This window comes from Camellia sinensis, chromosome 13 (genome assembly GCF_055761805.1).
Source record: "Camellia sinensis isolate YWXY chromosome 13, ASM5576180v1, whole genome shotgun sequence".
Taxonomy (NCBI): domain Eukaryota; kingdom Viridiplantae; phylum Streptophyta; class Magnoliopsida; order Ericales; family Theaceae; genus Camellia; species Camellia sinensis.
Genome location: NC_138973.1, coordinates 38846802 through 38869367, shown reverse-complemented (window position 1 = coordinate 38869367; position 22566 = coordinate 38846802). Strand labels below are relative to the sequence as shown.

At 32.5% G+C, this 22566-nt stretch overlaps 2 protein-coding genes across 5 annotated transcripts; one reads left to right on the top strand and one right to left on the bottom strand.

Moving 5' to 3' along the window:
- The first annotated feature begins 4731 nt into the window (after window positions 1–4731).
- Window positions 4732–10749, top strand: LOC114278138 (cellulose synthase-like protein D3). 4 transcript variants are annotated; one of them, XM_028220145.2, is made up of 5 exons: window positions 4732–4958; window positions 5039–5131; window positions 5987–6869; window positions 7808–8615; window positions 8749–10749. In XM_028220145.2, exons 3-5 carry the CDS (start codon window positions 6028–6030, stop codon window positions 10504–10506), a joined length of 3408 nt encoding a protein of 1135 aa, XP_028075946.2. In that variant the 5' UTR covers window positions 4732–4958; window positions 5039–5131; window positions 5987–6027; the 3' UTR covers window positions 10507–10749. The 4 variants fall into 4 exon arrangements, with proteins under 4 accessions (XP_028075946.2, XP_028075942.2, XP_028075945.2 ...); XM_028220144.2 differs by having other exon boundaries at window positions 4778–4958; window positions 5039–5127; XM_028220141.2 differs by having other exon boundaries at window positions 4748–5127.
- LOC114278139 (putative xyloglucan endotransglucosylase/hydrolase protein 30) lies at window positions 10719–16330 on the bottom strand. The gene is made up of 4 exons (XM_082902010.1): window positions 15898–16330; window positions 15524–15624; window positions 14648–14856; window positions 10719–11453 (listed from the first exon to the last, which is right to left on the bottom strand). The coding sequence occupies exons 1-4, from the start codon at window positions 16202–16204 to the stop codon at window positions 10898–10900; spliced, it is 1173 nt and encodes a 390-aa protein (XP_082758136.1). The 5' UTR covers window positions 16205–16330; the 3' UTR covers window positions 10719–10897.
- Between the last annotated feature and the right edge of the window lie 6236 nt (window positions 16331–22566).

Below are 22566 nucleotides of genomic sequence, written 5' to 3'. Positions count from 1 at the left end.
CGTTGGGAAACAGGGTTTCATACAATGTATGTGAATAATGATACAGCTAGCTAGACCGCGTAAAAGATTAGGTTCGGTTTACGTTTGAAACTTCGCAGGTTGGCAAGTCCCGCGGGAGTTTGTTTTGGACCATCTCTTCAAATTTCTTTCATTGTGTGGCCAAAAAAAAAAAAAAAAAAAGAGAGTTTTAGTTTAAATATTTAGATTTTATAAAAATAAATAATATTTAATATTTTTATAATAGTTGTGATCTCTCAACATTTTTATAGAGAAATTTCAACACAAAAAAAATTTAATATAAAGAAATTTTAGCACAGAAAACTTCACAGAGAAATTTCAGCTCGTTACAGAGAAATTTGAAATTTTTTTTGTGACAAGTTGAAATTTCTTTAATAATATTATTAAGGGATTTTAACTGATAAGAAAAAAAATATATTAGACTCCTCCTACTATCAAAAGTTGGACAAGGATGTTTCACTAATTTATCCTTAAAAAAATTGCATAAATTTTAAAATATTCATTTTTAATAAAATATAACATCATTTAAAGTTTTTTACTATGACATAATTTTCATTTTTTTGATGATTAGAACTGTTTATTTTGTAAAAAAATTTGTATTTATCATATACAAAAAAAATTAAGTCAATTCAATAATAATAACATGTTCAATTTATCACGTTAGTTATCAAAAAGAAAAAAAATAACGGTATATATATATTTAAAATTTTCACATTCATGTGGATGAATGAAATAGTAAACAAAATTAAGGGAATTTTTTTTAAGATTCCTAATATTAAGATTTTATAAGATAAATGACATATAATATTTTTGTAGTAGTTTGAGTCCTTTAACATTTTCACAGAGAAAATTCGACACAGAGAAATTTCGCCCTAACATAGAGAAATTTCAAGTTTTATAGATAAATTTGTTTAATTTCACAAAGAAATTTGAAATTTCTCTAGTATGATCATAGATAAATTTAATCGAGGGATCTTAACTAATAAAAAAAATATACAGGACATCTCTTACAATCTAAAGTTAGAGAGGGATGCTTCACTAATTTTTCCAAAAATAAATTGATCAAATAGTAAATAATTAATTGATCACCAAGTTTGTGCGATATTTGACACAAAGTTTGTGTTTCCTATTTTTGACAAAAGATTTGACTTACCATTAATATTTTTAATTCTTACAATTTTACCCAAATTTTATTTTGGTCCTCATTTGAAATTGAATAGCTTGATCCATATATTTAAATCTAGTTTAAGTTTGGTCTTTTCTTTCAAGTTGAAAATTAATAAAATAATAATGATAGAGAGTTCTAATTTTAAAATTCTAAAGAGAGGTTTAATGATGTGGTAAGAAAAAAAAAAAAAAACATAGACATATTTATCACATCACATCACATGTAAATCATACTTCTTACCATATTACTGAACTCTCTTTAAATGTTTAAAATTAAAATTCTTAATCTTTTAAGTTGTGCACACAAGAAAAATTAATAAAAATATTGAACTTGCTTTAAATGGGTTATGGTTAACAGGAATTTTTATTTCTGTGTTTTTTGAAAACATAAAATGAAAAGGATAGCCTAATACTTAAAAAATGAATTATAAAGGATAGCCTAATAGTGAGGGGATGGAGGAGATTCATAATGAGTGAATTGTTAGTGAGGGGATTGATAATGAGGGGATTAAGTAAAATTGTGTTTGTTTTGATGATAGTTGTTAGTGTAGGAATTGTTAAATTATTTTTATATAAAATAATAAAATAAATAAAAAAAATATAAAAAATTAAACATTAATATTTTAAAAAAAATTCCCAATATATAAAAAATAAAAAAATAAAAAAAAATTTCTAATCCCCTCACTATTTTTCTAATACCATATCCACTTCCTCCATCTCAATCCCCCTTCCAACCTCCATCTATATCACTTCCTCCATTCTAATCCCATCTCCAACTCTATAAACAAACACCACTAAATAATCTCACCTCCATCCTAATTCCCTCATATCTATATAATCCAAAACAAACGGGCTAGAGAGCATCTTCAAAGAACTTTTTAGAAGAAGTTTGTGAATTATTATATTCAGTTTTATGTTATTTTATTTATTTTAACTGGCTAATTAGTGTGATAGTTATTTTAATAAGACTCTTGGCTTGATTTTTATGTGGTTTTGATTAATTTTTTTTAAATTAAATTTTTTTATTTTTGTGTATTTTTGTGTATTTTTGTTTTTGTTTTTAGTGAATTATTTTAAATATTGTAAGTAAAATTTTCCCTTCTAAATACACATAACTTAGATATACCAAAAAAGTAAAATATTTGTAAAAAAATATATCTAAAAAATTCAATAAATACATAAGAATACAAAAATGTATTAAATTTTTATATTTTTCTATTTGATGAATTTTTTTTAAAAAAATTCATAAATATTATCATTTATAAGTCTACCTTGATTAAATGTATTTAAAAAATAAAAAGGAAAATTTACCGATAAATAATAATCTTGAGAAATGACAATCTGTGTGGTCCTAAGAATTTTTTTATAAACCAACTAATTCCATCAATTTTGGAACGGTAGATTTAATATATTATGTAGAAATTAGATATACAATTATACTCTTATTTTTATTATGTTTCATTCTTCTTCTTCTTCTTCTTTGTAGCTAGAAAAATAAGATACATACACAATTTATGATAGTTAAATTTGGAATATTTTTTATATGGGAATCTTTTTTATTTAGAAAATATTTTAAAATGAATACAAAAATGATCTGAAATATGGGATTTTTCAAACATTTCAAAAGAAATACAAAAACTCCTTATTATGCTTTGAACAAATGTATAATTTCAAACTGTAACATTCAAACATAACAGTTCAAAAAAACTCTTTAGTATATTTTTTTTTAAATATAACACTCTAATATAACATTTCAAAAAAAATTCTTAGTGTAATATTCCAATTTAATACACAAAAAAAATTTCTTTGTGTATTTTTTTCAAATATAACACTTCAATGTAATACTTCAAAAAAAGTATGTGGGATTCTTAAAACCATTCCAAAAAGATGTTGGGTTCTTCACACTATTTCAAAAGGAGTACAAAATTCCTTAGTAAATTTTAGGCAAATGTATAATTTCAAAGGGTTCAGCTTGTCTCAAGTTAAGATCAAGACTGGACCCGTCCAGTTCGGCCAATGGGGCCCATTTTTGGGCCCGTTTTGATAATCCGAACCGTTCAATGTGTAGAACTCATCGAGTACTACATGCCTGCAAAAAATCACGTTGATCGGATATCAATAGCTATGTGATCAAATCAGTTTTGTATAAAAAAAAAGGACGGTGAAAAAATTAACGGTTGATAAAAAACTATTTTGTTCACATAGCTATCGATATCCGATCAACGTGATTTTTGACAGGCATATAATACTCGACGATTTCTACACATTGAACGGTTCAGATTATCAAAATGGGACCCGTGGTGGGCTCCCACGGGCCCAACAGCACGGTCGAGTCCGATCTTGGACTAGACTAAAGCCACTGCCAATTTCAAACTGTGAGTGGTATGTTTGGGAAATGTATACTGAGAAATTTTTAGTGTTTTTGTATGGGTTACATTAAGGTGTTATGTTTGGGATTACATTAAACGGAGTGTTATGTTTAGAAAAAGTACACTAAAAAATTTTTTGATGTGTTTTTACATTTGGAAAAAGTACGCTGAGAATTTTTTTTAGAGTGTTATGTTGTTACGTTTGGAAAAAGTACACTAATTTTTTTTTTTAGTGTGTTACATTAGAATGCTCTGTTATTAGAGTGTTATATTAGAGTGTTACGTTTTTATTCATAACGTGAGATTTGTTTCAAAATGAGGAAAAATTTAAAACCTCTATAGTACAGATTGCCCAAATGTATAATTTCATATTTAGAGAAATTCACTTTTATCCCTTAAAAATTAAATTCAAACGTGTAAGTGACTATCATTTTGTGTAATTTCCATTTTAATATGACATTTGGGTTCATAAGAAAAAAAAAAAAAACTAAACAGTTCATAAGATTATATTTTGAAATTTATTAGTATTCTACCCAAATAAAAAAAATCTTAAAATATTAAAATTTTTAACTAAAAATAAAAAAATATAAGAAATAAAAAATTTTAATTTGTATCATTATATATGTGAACAACTACTCTCTCCTTTTGTCAAATAATTTTTTTTATATCAAAAAAGAAAAAAAAATGATAAAGTGAAGTACACAAAATTTGAATCGGTAATGATACATCTCACTAAAAGTGGTGCTTTAAAGTACCATTAATGAGTTGGTAAACACTTTAAATAAAAAATAAAAATAAAAATAAAAACAAGACACAAGCAATAGGCTCCGTCCACTGTCAAATCACTAGTGATACTTTTAGAACACCACTTTTAATGGTTTCAACATTATTGAATTTAAATATAAGATCTTGAGTTATCATTTAAGCAACAAACACTAATATATTTTTAATTTAAGATTAAAATTTATATTTTATAAATTTAATAATATACCCGTCGAGTGGACGTACACCCTAATTTTTTAGAAAGCGAACACAATTTTTTGAAACCAAGAGGTTATTTCATAAATCTTCCTGCCACGCCCAAAGACGGCTCTACCACCGCGTAGCGCTACACTACCAACCAAGAAGCTCAATCGCCGACCCCACCTAAATTCCTGAAATTATCCTTTCAGTCCCCAAATTTCCGCCTTTTTATACTCTCTCTCTCTTCTCTTTCTCTCTCTAACAAAGACCAGAAGCAGAACTCCCTAATCTCTGTCTGTTTCCATTTTACATTCTTCCAATTTTCGAATTGTCGGAAAATCTTTCCAAATCCAAAAACAAAGACATCTATACTATATACATTACACATTCCAGTGCCGGCAACATATATCTTTCTATAAAATTTCCATTTTTATAAAAAGGGTAAATCAATCGAATCTCTTCCAAAAGTCCCAAAATCAAATCTCTTTTGCATTTATATATTCTGTATTTTGTGGGTGTAGAGCCGGCAGCCTCTTAAACTGTTGTGGGTTTGTGGATTTTGTTTGAAGGCGTTTTGGTTTCCAGACAACTAAGCTGAGTCTTCTTTGAGGTTTGTATGTACTCGGTCACTGACTCATTCTCTGTGTTTTGAATTGTTAATGGCACAAAGAGAGAGAGAGAGAGAGAGAGAGAGAGAGAGAGAGAGAGAGAGAGAGAGAGAGTTTGAGGAGATCACATCATCATTTTTAATCATAATGCGACATGGGTTTGAAGTTGGTACTTGAAAAAAAAATGGGAACTTTGGTTTGTGACAGTTGTTTACATAAATGTCCATTGATTTCATTATCTTTGGTTTGAATGTTTCTTACACGACTCTTTGAAACCGTTTCAATTTTTTATTATTAATTAATTGTTTGTGAGAATTGGTAAACGTGTAATAATGGTGATCTCTTTTTCACATATATATACTAGATAGCTATTTAGGAAGAAGTCTATGGATTTTCTTATCTGCTCTTTTCTTGGGTTTCGTCTAGTTTTTGGGTTTGGGCAAAGTTGGGTTTTGGACATACTGTTTGATGATCACCTGTAGACTGTAGTGTTGTTCTTGAATCTCCAGATTATAGGTACTTACTGTAAATTTTGTTGCTTTTGAACTGTTTGTATTGTGTAAGATTGCAAGTATAGAGATAATTGAGAGAGAGAGAGAGAGAGAGAGAGAGAGATTTGTGTTTATTTTGTTGTTTTGATCTATCAGAAAATTTCCCTCACAATTTTATGTACAAATTTTTCTGTTTTGAATTTGAAATGCACAATCTAAAATGATGTTAAGATAAATCTTTATACACATTTATAGAGACAGAAAGATAAGGGAGTTGAATTTGAATTAGTTTGAACTGTGAGAATTTTATGACTGAATAATCTTTGCTGATGTGCTTCTCTGTTTTTACCTTTCCAATGTATAATTTCAGGAACTGGTGACATATTGTCTTTTTTTGCTCATTTCAATAGCATGGCTTCAAGATCATCCAAAGCTTCAGAATCACATCAGGGAAAGTCAGGTCGTATGGCTGTGACCTTTGCGAGGAGAACTTCCTCAGGCCGATATGTCAACTATTCGAGGGAGTCGAATGATCTCGATAGCGAAATTGGCAATAGTGAATACATGGACTACACGGTGCACATTCCATCAACGCCTGACCATCAACCCATGGATCCATCAATCTCTCAGAAGGTTGAAGAACAGTATGTGTCGAATTCGTTGTTTACAGGTGGTTTTAACAGTGCTACTCGTGCACATTTGATGGATAAAGTAATTGATTCAGAAACGAACCATCCCCAGATGGCCGGTGCAAAAGGGTCTTCGTGTGCAATACCGGGTTGTGATGGAAAGGTGATGAGTGATGAGCGGGGTGAAGATATCCTCCCTTGTGAATGCGATTTCAAGATATGTAGGGATTGTTTTACTGATGCTGTGAAGACCGGAGATGGGATTTGCCCGGGGTGTAAGGACCCTTACAAATCCACAGATTTGGATGAGAAGGTGGTGGAGAACAACCAACCACTACCACTGCCACCTAGTGTGGGGACGTCAAAGATAGAGAGGAGGTTGTCGTTGATGAAATCTACGAAATCGGGGTTGATGAAGAGCCAGACGGGGGATTTTGATCATAATCGATGGTTGTTTGAGACCAATGCTACTTATGGATACGGGAATGCAATATGGCCAAAGGAGGGGGGATTTGGGAATGAGAATAGTGATGAGATCGGTGAGCCTAAAGAATTTCTTAGCAAGCCTTGGAGGCCTCTGACTCGCAAATTGAAGATACCTGCTGCGATTATAAGCCCATATCGGTATAATCACTTACTCTAATCTTTAGATGTTAATGACTTATGTTGATTATTGTCTCTGCTCTCTAATTCTTTTTGAATGATACAAAAATTAGCAGTAATTTAATAGTGCATTTGTCTCTTATTTGACTGGATAAGACTTCTTTGTGTCCCTTGTGATATTATCATATTACCATGATATCTTATCTTAGCATTTTGTGTTACAATTCATGATTGAAAGTTGAAACCAACAGAAAAAGAAAACAATTACATCAAAGAAAAACTCTGATAATAATACAATTGGCAAGGATTGATAGTTCTGGAACTTAGACGGTTTTATTAGATTCTTAAGAAATGCTGTTTGAATGTTAAAATTCATTTCTTTTTGTTGTGAATCCCACTTGACAAGTTGACAGTGCATTTTTTTGCTTTGCTTCCTGATATACAAATACTTGATCACGCTATGTGGTGGTGCTTACTTTTCTTTGTTGACTTGTTCATAACTTTAACTAGATGACGGGGCATGGCATGCTTGCTTGAACCATCTTTTGATGCTCAAATTATTATTTGTGGTTGCGCTTTCTATTTGGCATGGTTTATTTGGCTTGTTCTGTCACCTTGTCTGATATCTGAAGCATAACAATTGGTTTTCATGTATTTGGCTTCTATCTTCCTCTCATGACCCAAAATTTCCCAAGCTATCCCTGTCAGTTTAGTGTTTTTTTTTTAACAAATAACAATAAGTTGATTACTTGGCTGCTATATTGAATAAGTTCCAAGATTGTGCTTGCTACATTCTTAACTGTCTATTTCTATATTGTGTTTTGTGTTTGCCCCTTCCTTTGAATGTGGTATATCATTCATTATGATGACTGAGAAGTTTGTGTCTGTTTTTAAATTGGGAATGTCGAGTGAAAGGGCATGCTGAAATTAGTCTTCATTTTACTGCCATTTGCATACAGGCTCCTAATATTTGTACGGATAGCTGTTCTCGGATTATTTCTTGCATGGAGGATCCGCAACCCCAATAATGATGCACCATGGTTGTGGTTAATGTCTGTAATTTGCGAAGTTTGGTTTGCAATCTCATGGCTACTGGACCAGCTTCCGAAATTCTGCCCTGTGAATCGCGCTACTGATCTTAATGTATTAAAAGAAAAGTTTGAAACCCCCGGTCCCCTCAACCCCACTGGAAAATCAGACCTTCCTGGCATAGACATCTTTGTTTCCACTGCAGACCCCGAGAAAGAACCACCTCTTGTCACTGCCAACACCATACTCTCAATTCTAGCGGCCAATTACCCCGTAGAGAAGCTTTCTTGTTATGTTTCTGATGACGGTGGTGCTCTTCTAACCTTTGAGGCAATGGCTGAAGCTGCAAGTTTCGCCAACTTGTGGGTCCCATTTTGCCGGAAACATGATATTGAGCCAAGGAATCCGGAAAGTTATTTCAGTTTGAAGAGAGATCCTTATAAGAATAAGGTGAAAACTGACTTTGTGAAGGATCGCAGACGGGTGAAGCGCGAGTATGATGAGTTCAAGGTTCGAATCAATGGTCTTCCTGATTCAATTCGGCGTCGCTCAGATGCGTATAATGCTCGAGAGGAAATCAAGACTATGAAGCTTCAGAGAGAGAATGGCAATGATGGACCACTGGAAAATATAAAGATCCCTAAGGCTACCTGGATGGCAGATGGAACCCATTGGCCCGGCACTTGGGTTGTTTCTTCTCCTGAGCATTCTAGGGGTGATCATGCAGGAATTATTCAGGTAATTATTTTTTCCAACTATGAGATATCTATTTTCTCAAACTAGTGCCACATAAAACACATCAAGCCCAACTTGAATTCTTTATGATGATGACTATGAATTGGTTTCTAATTAGCTGGCTCTACAATTTCAGGTAATGTTGAAACCTCCAAGTGATGAACCACTACAAGGCACAACAGATGATTCAAATCCTATTGACCTGACAGAAGTCGATATACGGCTTCCTATGTTAGTTTATGTTTCTCGTGAAAAGCGTCCAGGGTATGACCACAACAAGAAAGCTGGTGCTATGAATGCTTTGGTACGAGCCTCAGCCATCATGTCCAATGGACCCTTTATTCTGAACCTCGACTGTGATCACTACATTTACAACTCCGAGGCATTACGAGAAGGCATGTGTTTTATGATGGACCGTGGTGGAGACCGTCTTTGCTATGTCCAGTTTCCTCAGAGGTTTGAAGGAATCGACCCATCTGATCGCTACGCCAATCACAACACTGTTTTCTTTGATGTCAACATGCGAGCACTTGATGGGCTTCAAGGCCCGGTTTATGTCGGAACAGGATGTCTCTTCCGTCGGATTGCTTTATACGGTTTTGACCCTCCACGATCAAAAGAATATCATTCCGGTTGCTGCAGCTGTTGCTTTTCTCGTCATAAAAGATCATCAACCGTTGCTTCTGCCCCAGAGGAGAACAGAGCACTTCGAATGGGAGATTCTGATGATGAGGTAATGAACATGTCTCTTTTTCCCAGAAAGTTTGGTAACTCATCGTTTCTTATTGATTCCATTCCGGTATCGGAATTCCAAGGCCGACCCATTGCCGATCACCCTTCTATTAAGAATGGACGACCTCCCGGTGCTCTTACTGTTCCTCGGGAGCTTCTCGATGCATCTATTGTTGCCGAAGCAATCAGTGTAATCTCTTGTTGGTACGAAGATAAAACCGAATGGGGCATTCGAGTAGGGTGGATTTATGGATCTGTAACTGAAGATGTGGTGACCGGGTATCGAATGCACAATCGGGGTTGGAAATCGGTTTATTGTGTCACCAAAAGGGATGCCTTCCGTGGGACGGCACCCATTAACCTGACTGATCGGCTTCACCAGGTCCTCCGGTGGGCCACCGGTTCTGTCGAGATTTTCTTCTCTCGCAACAATGCTCTTCTGGCAAGTCCCAAAATGAAATTATTGCAAAGGATTGCTTACCTCAACGTCGGTATCTACCCGTTCACCTCCATTTTTCTCATTGTATACTGCTTCCTCCCGGCACTTTCCCTCTTCTCAGGTCAATTCATCGTCCAGAGCCTCAATGTTGCCTTCCTCACGTACCTCCTGATCATCACATTGACACTTTGCATGCTCGCGGTGCTTGAGATTAAGTGGTCTGGCATTCCACTTGAAGACTGGTGGCGAAATGAGCAATTCTGGTTAATTGGAGGCACGAGTGCCCATCTCGCTGCTGTCATTCAAGGCCTACTCAAGGTGGTTGCTGGGATTGAGATATCGTTTACATTGACATCGAAGTCAGGCGGTGATGACGCCGATGATGAATTTGCCGATCTCTACATCATCAAATGGTCTTCCCTAATGATACCTCCAATCACAATTATGATAACTAACTTGATCGCAATAGCAGTTGGGTTTAGCCGGACACTATATAGCACGTTACCGCAGTGGAGCCGATTGATAGGAGGGGTGTTCTTCAGTTTCTGGGTATTGGCTCATCTCTATCCCTTTGCTAAAGGGCTTATGGGAAGACGGGGAAGGACACCTACGATTGTGTTTGTTTGGTCTGGACTCATTGCAATCACGATTTCGCTGCTCTGGATTGCGATCAGCCCACCATCAGGTACTACTCAAATTGGTGGATCATTCACATTCCCATGATTTTTTTTCGTCTCTCAAGGTAATCTTGTTCATCGATTCTTTTGCTGTTTTTTCTCTAGCAACTTGTAAGGAAAATGCATGAGAGCACCTTGAGAGAGTGTAATGGATGCATTGACATTGGTTGTTATTCATTTGATTTTTATTTAAATTTGGATGTTCATAGTTGGGGGAGGTGTTATACATACACATTCTTTGTAATTAGAGACAAATGGTAGTAGAAATTAAAGTTGATTTGTTGTTTCATAGTTTGTGTTCTTTCAAAAATTTGATAGTTCAATTACCAATCACCAATCATACATAATTCCTTACCACATAATTAATAACAATTATAAAACAAAAGAACCGCCACTAATAACATTCACATACAAGTATTTCATACACACCATCATCATCACATATCAGAAGCAGCCTGGCCAGCTTGAGCAACCGGGACCTGGCTCTTCCGCTTTGAGCCTCTGCTGCGGCGGCGGCGGTGAGTCGGGTGGCGGCCAAACTTCATCTTCAATGCATCCTTCAACTTCCCGGTCTCCTTAAACAGATGCTGCTCGGATGGGACGATTATGCACTCCGGGGGTGGCATGGGGTACCGCACGGTATCGTAACAATATGAGTAATACATGTACCTTTCGCGGAACCTGCTCATGGATTTGCTGCCCTCGGCGGTGATGTTGGAGAAGTCGGCGGATTCGAGGGCGGCGGTGGAGTTGTCGCAGTGGGGGGCATGGAGATGTTGGATGGGGTCGACGGGGCAGCCCTGGAGGACGAGGTCCTTGAATTCAGAGACGAAGGGCTGGAAGCGGTAGTTGACTTTGTATTTGCCGCCGTTGGTGGCCCAGGTGGAGGCGTCCCAGATGGTGGCGTAGAGGGACATTGGCTTGGATGGGTAGTCTGCTCCCATGGCTTTGCTGCGGACCACCTCTCTTATTGGGACATCATCAACATAGAATCTGAATAAAAATTTTATTTGATATGAACCATTTCAATTGTGGAAAAACTCATATTTAAGTAAAAGTTTTACTAATGGAGATTAATAAATTTGAAGTCACAAAGTAGTTTTGAATAAATATTTGAATCCCTTCTTGATTTGGGTAAAACTCTCAATTTGGTGTATGTTCGGATCAAAGAATGAATGGTTTTTAAGAGATTTTTATTCAAATTTAAATATGATACATGTGAGTTAAGGATTGGAGATTTTCTAAGGTAATGTTTGATTCATTAAAATAATTTTCAGTAACATCCTTATGGTATGCCATTCTTTTAAATTGATGAATTATGAGATTTCTATTTTCAATATAAATTCATTTATTCTTTACAAACTAAACAACAGAGTAAACAGTCTAATGACTATTCCATTTCTCTCTCAATTGACTAAACCAAACACTGCATTTTAAGTAGTTGGAACAATGACTTGGAATTTTAAGTGTCTTTTGATAATATTTACATTAATGAAAATTTTTACTGATCCAAAAAAAAAAAAAAAAAGAAGCTAAATTACAAATACTTTTTTTTAGATTTGCTTAAAATACGAATTTTTCTCTGTAGTTTGGAAAATTATAAATACCTCCCTATAAGAATTTTTTATTTGACAAAATTAATTGAAAAAGTGAACTTTTTAACTGTTCACCATTATAAAATTATCTGAATTATTAATTGAAATAAAATTTTAACATTATTAAAATCTATTAATTAACTTGATGATTAATTAATAAAAGAACCTATTTGTTATGAAATTAGAAACCTTAGGGAACATAATATAATTTCTAAAATTACAAGGGATAATATGTAATTTAAGTAAATCTCAGAAAGTGTGTTTGTAATTTACCAAAAAAAAAAAAGAAAGAAAAGGGACTTAGGAATTGAATTTTGCATTTGCATGGATTTCCAGGACCAGGAGATGGTGTTGGGTAGGAGGAATGGCCACTTGGTTACTTTTTGAAAAAGATTTCTATCCAATTGACAACCAACTGAAAGTGTTATTAAAGCCCGTTTTAATTATTTAAATCACTCATATTATAAGACTTATCAATAAAATTGTCTTCACAAATTTGACAATTTGTTACAAATAAAGGAACAAATGTAATTTTTTAAAATAAATTATTCATTAATTTAAAGATAAATATAATCTAATAATATGTCTAGTTAGTTTAATTTAACTTTCTATAAGAATAATCATTCTAACAAGTTCTATAAATTCGAATTATTAAAATGATCACCTCCAAACAACTAGTGAGAATCCTTACCCATTCGGACGATTTTCCTCTATCTTAGTTGAGTTGGCTATTTCGTCACTGTTATGCCTCTGCCTAACTGATACAATCATTTCTTTTGTCACAGCACTAGCTAGGCCTTATCAGACCAAGCTGGCACACTAAACATGCTATGCTTGCCTAGATAGCCATAGTTGCACAAACTAGCAAAATTCACAAAAGTGGTAATTTTATGGGTTGTTTTATTCTAAAGCTAGTTATATGATGAAGAATGCCATAATTAGGTAATGTTAGGGGAGAATTTATTATTTTTTTTGGGTGAATATTTCAAAAAAATAAAGTACTTAGGTACATAATCAGCCTTTTAAATTATTTATCAAACTAACTTATTTTTTAAAATCACAAATTCAAAATACGATTTCTTGGTGAAATTGTAATTTGAACATGTAATTTCATATTGACACGATTCATATTTATACATCAATTAGTCAAGTCACTATGAAGATACGATTTTGTCATGAAATTGCATTTTGAACATATAATTTCATAATGAACTTGCATTTTCAATTTGTATTTTTTTAAAAATAGATTAGTTTGATAAATAATTTAAAAAATAGGTTACTATAAATAATTTGATTTTTTAGAACATTTATAAAAAAAAAACTCAATGTTAGGGCAACAATCATTGTCAGTGGTGTACTAATCTTACAAAGGTTATAAAGTATCTTTCCATCTTAGTGAATGTTCTTCCATGCTTCATAATGGCATGAGGAGTACAATTTCCTTCAAGGTGGTCCAACACCTATCATATTGTAATTTGTATAATGATTAATTTTAGGCAAATTGTTTTGTGGTCCATATTGTAAATTCTTCACAATTATTGAGTATAAATTGTTTTAGTTACAAATCTATCAAAAATATTAAAAACCATCAAAGTCGTATTGTTTCTTTAAAAAGAAAATAATGTACAAACTGACCTTTTATATAGAAACACATCTAAGATTGTAAAATTTTTGAAACTATAAACTATAATGGTACGTGTTTTGATTTCTAATGAAATGACCATAAATGGCACATTATTCCATATAAAAACTTTTTACAAAAATTGTAACTTCTTTACAAGTAATGAGTTTGCGTTGTTGTAAAAAAAAAAAAAAAAAAAAAAAAACTACGACAAAATGTGGTATAAATAAACCAAACTTTTAAAAATAAACCTCGTTCAAGATGATGTGACAGTAATAAATTTGAAATTATGGATCATAATAACGAGGGTTTTAATTGGTATTGAAATATGGACATAGGTACCCCATAATTTTGTATAAAAATTTTATACATAAATTTGTTTGTGTAATAAACAAAAATTGCCATATGATCCACACATTTAAAAACAAAATAACAAATAAAAATCTATGGTAGGGGGTTTGGTAGGGTTTTAAATATAATTTGAAAATAGGAGTTGTATCTTGAGTTTATGAGTTTTGGAATTATGATTTGAGTATGAAAAATTTGTTTAGTCATGAGTTTTAAAAATAGTTTTGAATTGAGTTTGAAATGAATGATGTAACATATGATATTCAATTAAAAAGATTACAATTCATAACCAAACACACAACCCAAAATCCCATTCAAAACTCATAATTTTTTTTTTTTAAATTTTGGAAATATTTTTTACAACCAAACAGCACTTCCAAACAGAGCCTATCTTTTTAAAAGCACACAAGAACCAAAAATTTGCTTGTGGTTGAAATTCAATTCACAAATGTAAGAATCTAATATGCGTGAGAAGGTCTATCTCACTTTTGTGTTAGGTCAAAAAGTGCACACAACAAAGTGGCTAAACACGGCACGTTTAGGATTAGCACATTAAAGACTACTCAAAACTTTCTAGGAAAAGAGAAACGAAAATTAAAGGGAAAATCAGATGATATGCTTACATGATATTTTTGGAGGTCCAAAGAATCGTGTATCGATGAAACTCCTTGGCCGGATCGAACCACAGAGTATACCTCTCTTCTCTGCCACGGTGTATGCTTCCATTTCCATACAAGTTCGTCTGGAACCTCCATGGTCTTCCATGGATGTTTCCTAAGAACTCGAAGTCTAATTCATCATGGGTTTTCTCAAATACGTCTCCATTTGACATCTATGTCGAAAATATGGAACGATGACAATTAATTATCAATAACGTTAATCATATATGGGAACCAATATGATTATAAAACAATTATGGCAAACAATGTTTTTGCATGGATTAATGTTACAATTGATTTTTTTTGTTTTTTTAATTTTTTTTTTCAAATGATTGTTAGTGATGGAATTTGAGGTTTGGAAAAATAATGTAACTTGTTTTTTTCCCCCTTATTATAGCATCAATTCATTGTAAGAACTTTTATAAGAAATTAATAACATGCATGCGTAAGATACTTTTATAAGCAATTATTTTGTTTGGCAAAAAAGAATGTTCCATTTTGATCAATCAAGGGCACTTCCATGACACACACAAATGAACATTGAAAAATGCTTGGTAACTCGAATTTGTGTGCCTCAAATGTATCAAAACGATGATATCTTTTTACCCCTAAAATGACATCGTTTTGAAATATTCGAGTCATTCGGTCCATAAAAATTCCGATTACCAAGCATTGTTGATGAACATATATCAATTCTATGAGTCTACTTGAATGCTTGTAATTAATTACTTGTTTGAAAAATAAAAATAATTAATATATCGTTGATTCTAATAATAAAATTATTCTATGCACATACATACGCAAACTTTTTTTTGGGGGTGTAAAATCAATATAACTTACATAAAATGCGACGACGATGCCAGCAGAGTAATTCGATGGCAACTTGATGTTTGCACTGAAGAGACCATAATTGTAGTAGTCCGAGGAAATAAAACCAGAGCCTGAGGAACAAATAAAAGTAAACCTCAAAAAACAATGAGTTTAACTTATTTCACAAACTATTTTTTAAGAATTTTTTTTTTCGTTTTTCAATATAATTTTCTTCTTTGCTGATTAAAAAAAAAAAACATTTATTTTTAATTCGTCTGATTTTTGTTTTTTAACAAAAATGAGAAGGCATGAAAAAGATATGGGTTTTCAAAATTTTCATTGTTTTTGTTTCTAAAAACACGGAAATATTAAAAATAAAAATAATATAGGGAGAGAGGGGATACCGGAGAGACGGTTGAGGAGGAGAGAGACGCTCTTGTCATCGTCGGATCGAATGATGTTGAAGTCGCTGAAGAGAGGTGAGTAGCCTTGGTTGAAGGTGATTGTCGACAGGTTAAACGCTGCAGCGAAGTTGGCGATGGACAGGAGAGAGAAGAAGAGGAGAGAGATGGGAGTTAAAGTTTGAGAGAGAGAACGTAAACAACCCATTTTTTGTTTTTGTTTTCGTTTTCGTTTTTGTGTATTTCTTTTGTTTGTTTCTCTTTCCTCGGATCTGTTTCTTTCATTAGGAGATTTATATATAACATTCATAACAGTAAATGGATATGCATCAACCGAGAGACAGAGAGAGAGACGGGAGCTTTTATTTACACACACAATATATATTTTTTACACATCTTTCTTACTATATTTTTTACACATCTTCTTCATTAAGTGTATGTATAGAGTGAGTTTAGTGTGTGTAAATAGAAGTTCCCGAAAGAGACGGGGTTGGCTGTTGTTTTGATTTTTGAATGACCAAGTTACCCTTGTGTTATTAGGAAAGCCCAACTGTGCCACCATTGATAGGGGTGGACAAACGTCGAATCGAGCTAATACTATATGATAAGGAATTTTGTATTTGGTTACGTTTAGCCTAGTCTTAACATCAAATTTCTTGATATGCCCAAGTTTGATCCAAAAAATAATTATAAATTTCAAACACATCCATCAAGCTATATCTTAAAAAAAAAAAATTAAAACATTCCATATTAAATTTAGTTACATTATATTTCTTAAATAAATATATTGATATCATTATAAATTGAAAGATTTTATATATAAATTGAAAAAAAAAAATTAAATAAATTTAATCACACATCATCATAAATATGAGTTTCAATAAAATCAATAAAAATAAAGTCTATATCCCAATATATATATATATATATATATTTTAATGTATTATAAATAAATAATTATCGGGTCGAGTCGAGCTGCGTTGAAAGTATAAATCCTAAACTTAACTCATTAATATTACAGGCTAAAAATGTTGACCCAACCCGACCCTATAGGTTAAAATAACCATCCCAAGCCCTAAAAAATATAAGTGAGCTAAGCAGACGGACTAGTCAACGGGCCGATATCCACCTCTATTTATTGGACCACATCTTCACTACTGATAAAAAAGAGAACCAACTGATAAAAAGGTTTTTTTTTTTTTTTTTTTTTTTTTTTTTTCCTTCAGTTGTAATCATAGCAAGTGATGATGAAAAAACAAGATGAAGAAAATGACACCAAAATACTGGTAGAGATTTTTGATTCTGTAGTTGTCAGTTTCCAAGATATATAGATAATATGTAAATCAGCTCAGAGTTTGTTTGTAGTTATTATTGACAACTCAAAATTGTAAGATCATTTACCACCACTACTAATTTGTTGTGTAGAAAAGGAAAATTTGTAGTAAATTGTGCAAAACACTAGCAAAATACTTTTCTTTTGATAAAAAAAAGTATGTATCAAATTAAGCAAAAGATTAGTAAAATACTTGTTGACTATAAAAGATTTGACTTGGGCATCTCCGTCAATTTTGGTTTTAATTCTCAAATTTTTTATTTAGATAATTCAAATTTGAGAAAAACTTACATCACCACCTATGTAGATATTACTAAGCCTCTGTTTGGCAAGATGGTTTTCAGGCTTTTTTGGCTATTTTAGCCACAAAAAACAAAATAGGCTATTTTAGCCATAACAAACAAAACATCACATCCAACCTATAATCATTACATTCTTCTCTCACAAAAAAAGTCAAAAAAGCCAAAAAGTCAAAAAGTCCTTCCCAAACCAAGCTTTTTAGCCCAAGCTAAAATAGCTAAAAAAGCCAAAAAACCAAAAAGCCAACCTACTTCCCAAACCAAGCCTAATTAATTCGTTATTTAGGAGGGTGGGAGGAATCATGTATCCCAATAAAAAAAAATGGTTGAAAAAAAGTATTTGGGCATCGATATGTCAATTATAACATGACAGTACAATAGTTCTATTTTGATGGCAAGACTCAGCTCCAACCGAAGTGCTAAAAGCTTACATGACATGCTCCCACTTTACGCTTTTTTTTTTTTTTTTTTCAAATTAAAAGAGTTTCTAGGTAAAATAAAAGATTTTAAATTTAAAAAATAATAGAATAATATATTTGACATATCGAGTGGAGTATTTCTATGTCAAATTTACAACCCAAGCTTTCAAAAAAAATTGAAATATTAAATTTTGAAAATTTGGATAGAGATGCTCTTATATAACAATTTCAAATATTTAACAAGTTCATTTGATAATAATATTTGCAACAATTGATAATTAAAAGAAAGCTAGTAAAAAATAAAAAATAAAATTACTATACGAAGGTGGTGGGAAAGTCAGTTGTGGAAATTGGAGGGACCGTGTATCCTTTTTGTGATGTGACTTGTCAGTAAATCTCAACCACATAATTTAGTACTCTAGAAAATTTTAGGAAAATTTCTAGATCCTTGGTGAAGGAAGAAACCTTCTTCTCCATCGTGCCAATCAACTGAGAACATGCATCAATACAAAGGGAATTCTAGAAGTTTTGTTTCAACATACCAATCAAGCATTTAGCAACTGAAACTAAGAATCAAACCAGTCATTTTTAAAGCCATTGCTCAAGTGCATACCTAAACAAACAAGTAGATGCATGCATGAGCAAACAAATTTTCAAGATTCTGAGAGGGACTTACGTTGTCTGATGCCTCTGATAACCCGAGTAGTCGGATTGAGGCGATTCAAGTTCGCTTCCGATTTCTTTTCCACAGCAGGTTTTGGTTCCTTCTGTGAAGCGAGTCCCGAGTCGAGCACTGGACTCGATTTGCTGCGATTCAAGTTCGCTTCCGATTTCCTTTCCACAACAAGTTTTGGTTCCTTCTGAGAAGCGAGTCCCGAGTCGAGCACTGGACTCGGTTTGCGGCCAATTCTGGAGGCCTCCAAAATGAGGAGTCCGGCGGGGAGAAGGAAGAGCAAGACGGGCCACCATCTCAATAGCTTCCTGACTAATCGCTGAGCCAACTCGTTCTTGCCTCGGAACACCGATTTCTTGCGCTTTCTACGGACTCGGATCTTTCCGGCGAGATCGTCGGACTCTTCATCGGAGACCGAAATCGATATACTCTTGTTGAACATTAATGGAAAAATTTTGGATTTTCTTTTTAAACGAACAGATCTCAGCCGGCCATTTCTAAGTGGGCGACGTAACCCAATCTGGGCCGGTCCAGACTCATCAAACATATACACATATGAACAAGATATACGCAAAGATAGAAATAAGAGACACAGAGAGAAAAAAATTCAATGCACCCTCAAATTTTAAAATAATTGAAAGGTTCTCAATTAATTTTAACTCTTAGAAAGTTAAAAAAAAATAAAGATACGATTCAATCAATATAAGTTCACAGTCACCGAAGTGCGGACGAAGTTACTCAATATGCCGGTGAATTTCTTCAAGAATATAAACGGGTTGTGCATGTCTCTTCTGTGCCTATCCCTTGTCGGGGTTAGGGGCGGTGGAGTGGGCCTTGTGAGGGTGTTTACAAGATCAACTTTGATGGTTCGATGAAGGAAATGGATCAAGCGGCTGGCGTCAGGGTCATTGAGCGAAACTTTAAGGGACAAGTTGTGGCTGCTATGTCTGAGGGGATTCATTTCTGGGATGATGTTGCATGTGTGGAAGCTTTGGCTCATTTGCGTGCGGTGCAATTTGCGAGAGATTTGTGCTTACATGGTATTTTTCTTGAGGATGATTCCACAATTGTGATCACCGCGATTCAAGATCCTGGGCAGGCGTTATCTGGTTTGGTCATCTTGCTCTTGCTACACATGATTTGTTGAAGGGATTTAGATAGTCTTTGGTAAGCCATGTTTTTCGGGAGGCTAATTCTGTGGCTCATTCTTTGAGTAGATTAGTTTTATTTGTATTAGACCGCGTGTTTGGATGGAAGATATTCCATCATCGTTGTTTCTTCTATTATGACTGATGCAAATTCGCTTTAATAATATTGTTTTACCCTTCTATAACATATATATCTATGTGTAAGTTCACAGTCTAAATTAAATGATAGGGTAAATTACACTTATCTCTTTTTTGAGATTTCTCATAAATAGAGGGATCTCTCCTGTAATTTTAATAATTATAGAAACCTCTCTTACTTTAACTGACAATATCAAGATTTGCCCATTTTTTGACGGCCCTTCAAGCAACTAACATAAGTTGGGGAGGTTCTATTTGCACACACCACATCCACTTTTCACACACACTTAATGAAGAAATATGTTGGAGAGTTGTGTGTGGAAGATGTGTATAGAGAGAGGTGTGTGTGTGTAAATAGATGCTCTCCATAAGTTGTTGATGTCATCCAAGATAAATACTAAAATTCCCATAATGCCCTCAAGTGTCTTGGTTTAGATGCATGAAATCATTGTTTCAAAATAATAATAATAATAATAATAATAATAATAAATCCAAAAAATGAATCTAAAGTTATAAAACCTAGAAATTGAAAAAACCTTTTTTCCTTAGTTTGTGTTTTTATTAGAAGAAATTGGTGTATTGTCAAGTGAAATTGATGGGTTAAGTTTAATTAGTGTTTGGAGAGTGGTTTGTAGACACTCATAGTGAGAAATTGTGGTTGATTAGAGCAGTAGAGAGTTATGATATATATATATATATATATATATAAAGTGGCAGTTCAGATTTCTGCCATAGAGAAAGTTTGGAATTTATATTGTTTACTCATTACTAGTTCAAAAGCTTCAAGGGTAGGATTACATTCAACATCGTCATCCTCTCCTCCTCTTCCTTCGTTAGTTTCTAAACCCAAGCCTAGATTCGATTGAGAGAAAAAAAAAAATAAAAAATGAGTGTAGTGAAGAGGATGAACATAGTGACTCTATCATAGAGCAAAGAAATTAGAAGAAGAAATCAAATTTTACCAATTAAAATTAGATTTGGGTTTGTTTTCTTGAGTCAAAATCAAAAATGGCTTCTGATCAACACCACGACTTTGGTTCTCTGATTCAGGTTTGTTTTCATTGTTTCATCTCGAAGAACCCAACAGTGTCATCTCAGATCTGGTAATAAAACACATAATGTTGTAAGGGTCATTGTTGCTGCTCTTCGTCGCCCGTGTCTATCGATTGCTTTCTCCCACTCTCCGTCGATGTTCGTGTGGTCTTTGTCAAATTTGCGTCTCGGATTTGGGAAGTGTAAGAGAGAAGGAAGCTGGGGAGAAAAAAAAAAAAGGTGACCCCTTTCTAGATTTTCTCTTGAAAATCCTTATTTTCTTGGAAAACTAATGTTGCGTTTGGTAGAGTTTTGTAAATATGATTTGAGAGTATGAGTTGTATTTTGAGTTTGTGAGTCGTGAAATTATAATTTGAGTGTAGAAAATTTGTTTGGTTATGATTTTTGAATAAAGTGTTAAATTGAGTTTTAAAAGTTTGATTTGACATGTGAAGTAAGAAAATTTGTTTAGTTATGAGTTTTGGAAAGAATTTTCAAAACTTAATTCAAATTGTTATAACTCATAACAAAACGCACTACTTTCACACTATTAAAAATTCTGATCAACATTAATAACCAAACTCTTTCTAAAATTCAATTAAAAAAATTTATTATTAACAGAAAATAACATTAATCAATTTTTTATTTGAGAATACTACAAAGGAAATAATTTTTTTCAAAATAAATATACAAAAAATTTAAATAATTTAAATAATCTAAAAAATTTAGTAAGTGAAAAATTAAATTAAATATTCAAAAAATTTAAATAATTTAAATATTCAAAAAATTTAAATAATTTAAATATTCAAAAAATTTAAATAATTTAAAATGTTAATATTTTAAATTTAAAAACAACTCTACACTCAAATCGTAACCAAACACATAAAACAAAACTAAATTAAGAAATTATTTTTAAAACTCATAACCAAACACATAACTCGAAACTCTATACTACTTTCACAACTCTACACTCAAATCGTAACCAAATACATAGCAAAAAAATTAAAATATTTAAAAATATTTTTATAAAATAGAGTTTGAATTTATTTTTATAAAATATTTTAAAATTAAAAAAATTAAAATCGTAATATTTTGAAATTAAAATATTTAAAAATATTCAAAAAATTAAAAAATTAAAAAAATCTTAACATATTTAAATATTAAAATATTTAAAATCTTAACAAAATTAAAATATTTTAAAATATTTAAATATTTAATATATTTAAAAAATTAAAATATTAATTTGAATTGAGTTTTGAAAAGAGTTTTGAATTATGTGTTTGGTTATGAGTTTTGAAAGGTAATGATTATGTTTTGAATTGAATTTTGAGAAATGGGTGTAAAATGATGATTTGAAAACTCAAAACAAACAACACACTCAAATCAATAGGTAAAACTATAATTTGAATTGCTTACCAAACAGAGCCTAACTTTCTCATCTGAGTTTGGGGTTTCTTAACTCACCATCTTCTTTCAAAACCATCTTCTTAACGCTCAATACCCTATTCTCCATGTTTGAAATTCAAAACCCAGTTGTTATATATATATATATATATATATGTATATATCTTTGTTTCTGGGTTTATGACAAATTCCACACACTGACGTAATTCCCATATTCTTATTCAAT

Bases quoted from the DNA above. Each gene is read 5' to 3' on its own strand.
- LOC114278138 (XM_028220145.2), top strand. From the start codon at position 6,028: ATGGCTTCAAGATCATCCAAAGCTTCAGAATCACATCAGGGAAAGTCA. The intron at 6,870-7,807 runs GTATAATCACTT...ATTTGCATACAG, and splicing joins GCGATTATAAGCCCATATCG to GCTCCTAATATTTGTACGGA. The intron at 8,616-8,748 runs GTAATTATTTTT...CTACAATTTCAG, and splicing joins ATCATGCAGGAATTATTCAG to GTAATGTTGAAACCTCCAAG.
- LOC114278139 (XM_082902010.1), bottom strand. From the start codon at position 16,204: ATGAATGTTATATATAAATCTCCTAATGAAAGAAACAGATCCGAGGAA. The intron at 15,625-15,897 runs GTATCCCCTCTC...TTTGTTCCTCAG, and splicing joins CCTCCTCAACCGTCTCTCCG to GCTCTGGTTTTATTTCCTCG. The intron at 14,857-15,523 runs GTAAGTTATATT...TTTTCGACATAG, and splicing joins GCATCGTCGTCGCATTTTAT to ATGTCAAATGGAGACGTATT.